This window comes from Pholis gunnellus (assembly GCF_910591455.1).
Source record: "Pholis gunnellus genome assembly, chromosome: 21".
Classification (NCBI taxonomy): domain Eukaryota; kingdom Metazoa; phylum Chordata; class Actinopteri; order Perciformes; family Pholidae; genus Pholis; species Pholis gunnellus.
In genome coordinates, this window is record NC_136548.1 from 13,079,471 (window position 1) to 13,084,275 (window position 4,805).

The 4,805-nt window shown below is 41.1% G+C and overlaps 1 protein-coding gene across 1 annotated transcript; it reads right to left on the reverse strand.

The window, feature by feature from the left end:
• Positions 1–565: 565 nt before the first annotated feature.
• Positions 566–3,568, reverse strand: dnajb12b (DnaJ heat shock protein family (Hsp40) member B12b; the record flags this gene model as incomplete). Its single annotated transcript, XM_079182039.1, has 8 exons — positions 3,388–3,568; positions 2,597–2,774; positions 2,340–2,485; positions 2,027–2,200; positions 1,844–1,914; positions 1,520–1,629; positions 842–1,014; positions 566–687 (listed from the first exon to the last, which is right to left on the reverse strand). Exons 1-8 carry the CDS (start codon positions 3,518–3,520, stop codon positions 566–568), a joined length of 1,107 nt encoding a protein of 368 aa, XP_079038165.1. The 5' UTR covers positions 3,521–3,568.
• Positions 3,569–4,805: the final 1,237 nt, after the last annotated feature.

Below are 4,805 nucleotides of genomic sequence, written 5' to 3' on the forward strand. Positions count from 1 at the left end.
GGTATCTTATAAACTGCTACATAAATAACATCTGTACGACTATATCTAACCTCACTATTGTCCTGTTCCAGAATGCATTCTCGCAAAAAAAACATAAAGTGACCATCACGGCTCCCATTCAAAACTTGGGCTTGGAGTTTTTCCAAACCCCTATCTTGTCAAGAGGACAAGCTATTTTAAGTGTTTTATCCCCTATTTCAAAACATTATGATAACATTATAATTTAAATTTTTACATACTAGAATTCCACAGAAATGGCTTCAACCAGTCTGTGTGGTCAATTTGATGCATTCAGTGCTGGTTTGTTTGTGTTGCTTGTTGAGTCATCTTCAGTCTCCAGATTGTTAAAGCATCTATTTACAGCCAATAATCTTTTACAGCCAATAATCTTTTACAGATAATATTTGTGTGTGTTGACTCTGGACACCTGGAGAAAAGAAGGAAAAAGTCATGAAAACATTTTCACTTAGTGAAATGAAAAAAAAAAGAAAACGTGCAGCTATTGATAATCAAATATGTTCAGAAATAAGAAGCATGTAGAGAACTTGCTTTTATGAAAGCAGCATCAACCATGTAATGACGCTGTGATCTCGGACAGCTTGGCGCAGCTCGGTGTGCGAGCCCTCTGTGCTCTTTGGTACAGATCATTGTCTCCAAAATAGCGGGCTCTGTAAAGCATGCCCTCCTCTGCAGGAAATAGAAACAATTAATGAGAGTTATATGAGGGGAAATAAAAATCAGACAATGTCTTTCATTATTTTCCCAGAACTGGCAGAAACAACAATTAATATTCATGGTTGGATAAATAAATAAGCCCAATTTGTGTTATTGGCAAACATACTCTGTTGCTTCTCCTTCCAGCAATTGTTGCGAAGGTTGGAAACAAAATCCTCCTCCACCGTCCGCTCCAAGTTCCTCAAGTTCAATCCAGTGAACTCTCTGGAGAACTGCTCCCCCACATAATATGGCACCTTCAGGTTCTCAGTCAGCCTCTTCTGTGTGTAACCTGCTGACCTGCGTGACGATAGGACAAAGTGTGGGAGAGAGAGATCCAATGACTAATGACAGATCTGGTACCGTCTGTCTCTGTTTACATGACTCATGGCTGATAACGGCTCTGAAACACAAAGGCAAGCAGAATGGAGGGAGGCCAGACAACTGGAGCCAGCAATCCTTGCAAACAGTGAAGAGCTCTGTGATTATTTGGAATTAATTGAGGCGGGCATCAAGATGTTCTTTTCTAAATCAAACAAGAAAGTCATGACAATGGATCTGTCATAGGAAGCGATGTAACTGAAAGTACTATGAAAGTAAATCTACTTTTGGTTAAGCTATAAATCAGTGACATTCACGCTCTTACAAATAGCAAAAAAATACAACAATCATATTATATATATATATATATAAATACACTTGGTAATCTTTTGTCTTAGTCGATTGGAATTTTGTAGAGCAACAGTTAGTGTTGTTATTTAACATCCTTCTTGGGCAGGTGTTCAGAACACGGGATCACACTCACGGCCTGAAGCTGAGGCTGTACGGGGGGCTGTTGACCATGATCTGACTGAGGGCCGACACAATAACGAGGATGATGATGGGCATGACCTGCACGAAGAGAGCAAAGCCTCCCTGCAAAGAAAACGGGTCAGTGTCAAAACCCCACAGCTGAATCAATCACTTTGTTTTTAAAAAGAATCTCTGAAAGACACTTGAATATTACTGAATTTCACCTCAAAGGTAAAATGACAAATAACTCAACATCGCCCCCTGCTGTTTAAGAAGAACGTTACATTATTTGCACATCTTCAGTTTGCAGGAGCTCTAATAACAACATCAAACTCACATCGCGCTGTCGCTCTCTTCCATCTCGCCTTTGGTAACGCATCCGCCCATTAGTGTACACATTAGCATTACCTAGATCAATGTAGCACATGTAGCACTTAATAGACAGATCACAACGAGTATGACAATGAAAAACACTGTGCCTCACAAGCTTGGCATGAAAACACAAAGCAGCGGCACTTACTTGATGGGTAACCTCCTCCAAAGAACATGTTAAAGAGGTCTTCAGGTGAAATATCTGGCTCAAAGTTTCCGTTGTCTGGGCTGTGGCTTGAGGGATGCCTCTTCTCATCGCCATATTGATCATACTGTTGTCTTTTGTTGGCATTACTCAGAAGAGAATACGCATTCCCGATAGCTGTTGGAAGCGAAACATTTAAATTAATCAATTAAAATGATGTCAAATGATGTTTTTATCATCATTAATAAGGGCTATAAGCCTCTATTCAGGCTTTCTGCACTAACGTCAGTGATGAATGAAAGTTCATGCGGGTCACCTTTAAACGCCTCTGTAGCACCAGGAGCGTGATTCTTGTCTGGATGGAACTTCAAAGCAAGTTTTCTATATGATCTTTTGAGTTCATCCTCAGAGGCGTCTGCCTGGACCCCGAGGATTTCATAGAAGTCTTTACATTGTTTTATCCTGTGTAGAGAACACGGGGTTCTCAGTGTCGGCTGTCGTATCAAGGCTAACAATATGTCAACCATGCCTTCAGTAAAACCCACAGAGTCTTTACATGATCGCCAGCCTTACCTCCTCACAGCGTCTAGCTGGTCTGCCGTGTAGGATTTCGAGGTGTCTGAAGACTTTTCTTCAGGTCTGGTATCCTCGCTGTTGCTCTGCCGCTGTCGAGGCCCTGAGGCCCCACTGAAGTCCGAGTGGCCGCCTTGTCGAGGTGTAAATCCATTCTTTGCTATTAGCGCCAGTAGTACTAGAAGAGATGCAATATCAGTGTTGTAAACATAAAAAGATATTCAGACATGCAATCAGGACCCCCTTGTAAAATGAATTCAAAATCTCAATGGGATTACCCTGGATAAATAAAGCTTAAATAAATTAAATGTATTTTTATTTTGCTATGTATTGTAAATGTGTATTATTGGTCCTCTTGGTCCAGAGATGGGAGGGTTGGTTAAAGATATATTATTATTGTAAATTCAATGACACATACACTGGTTCCCTGGGCTCCAGGGGTCTTTGTGCTCCTCTGCCACTCTTGCCCTGTAGTCAACAGACTTTCTAGGCTCAGCCATCTAATGGAAAAGCAACTGACAGCACATCGTGGGCAGCGTTTCACCCGTAGAACATCTGTTTCATGTTGAGCAGGTGCACAGAATAATGCATGCACAATAGCTACAGCAGGATGCTGATTTGTCATGAAATTACAACATTATGGCAGCTAGCTCGTTAGCTCGCAAAAGGCCCCGGCTACAATGCGCTGCAGAGCTCATCTGGGATGCAGGTGATGCTGCAGGTGATGATGCTGCAGACCTCCCCGGCTGAAGCGCCCCCTTTCCTACAGGCTCGGCCATCTTAACACTCACCCTTCGCTTTCTCTGTCGGGAAGAGCCTCTGCGCCTTCTCCAGGAACCTCTGCGCCTTCTCCGGCTGGTCGTTGGTCAACGCCGCAGTTGCAATGTCGACGCAGCGCTCTGCTTCGTCCCTGTTTACCTCCATTGCAGCGGGCTGAGCGAACTGGACCAGATGTAAATACGGGCGCCTGCTGATGACGTCACTCAGCAGCTGCAAATAGAACGCCAGTCAGTTTTTGTCTTTTTTTTCTGTTACTTTTTGCTGAAAGCTGACGTTCAAATACGTTACGTCTGCACCACTGATGTATAAAGAGAGGTTTGCACGATATGAGAGAGTCGACTCCCTGTCTCTTTACCCCACTAGATGGAGACACAACGTCTGTCTTTAACTGTGAAAACTTGTGTAAGTGTGTCAACCCTTTTTTGAATTAGGATCCTATAAAACATTTGTAACTATCTCCTCAGTTCATAATGGAGTGAAATGGATCTCAACATAGTCACAAATGTGCATTACGTGATCTACAAATGAGAAATAAGATTTTAAAATGTTGACAACGATTAGTGCGTATTCCCAAATGCGCAAGTTCCAACAAATACCAAGCTGTTTTAACCATGATTTAAACACACGTACAACAGTAAATGCACATATCACAACCTCAATGAATATTAATAGTTACGTACACTTTTTGTACTTAGGTCTGTCCTGTGTATACAAATGTCTGCACATAATATTATTTATTTACAGATTATTAAATGTGTGCGCATGGATATGGATCGCCTGATACGCAGTTTTACAAGATCAGGTTACATTTTCGCATGGAGACCAGAGTCATACGGTGGAGACTATTTTCACGGTCTGCAGCTCCACACATATCCACAAATGCATGCTGCGTTTAGGTGCTAGTGGAAAATGTAGCCACCTCTGCGATTTGTGAAAACTTGAGTAATTTCAAAGTGAGAATGACGTTTTTCTAAAGTGATGTCTGAAGATCAAAACCCTGTCGTTACTTGTCATATGTGAGAGATACGTAGGTTGAACTGTAAATGAATGTAATATAACCTCATATATGGATTTTTAACTGATAAAAATGCTACAAAAGTACATGTTATCAGTAAACTTCGTATGTTCAGTGAACACGTGGACACGGGCAACAGGGCATACACTGTATATGATGAGATCATAGTGTTGAGCGATGCAATCTAAACTGGTTGCAATGAACAGTGGTGACAGTTGTCCCCGTGTTTCCAGTGTAACAATATGTGAAACCATTGATTAACAATTATGCTATTAAATTATTATTTTTGTTATTGTATAATTACTGTATCATCATCATTACTTAATCACTTTTACTAATCTTTATTTTTAGCAATTCCTCAATGTATTATATGCCTCTTATTCTGATTGCTGGTATTAGTACGATATTGATGAG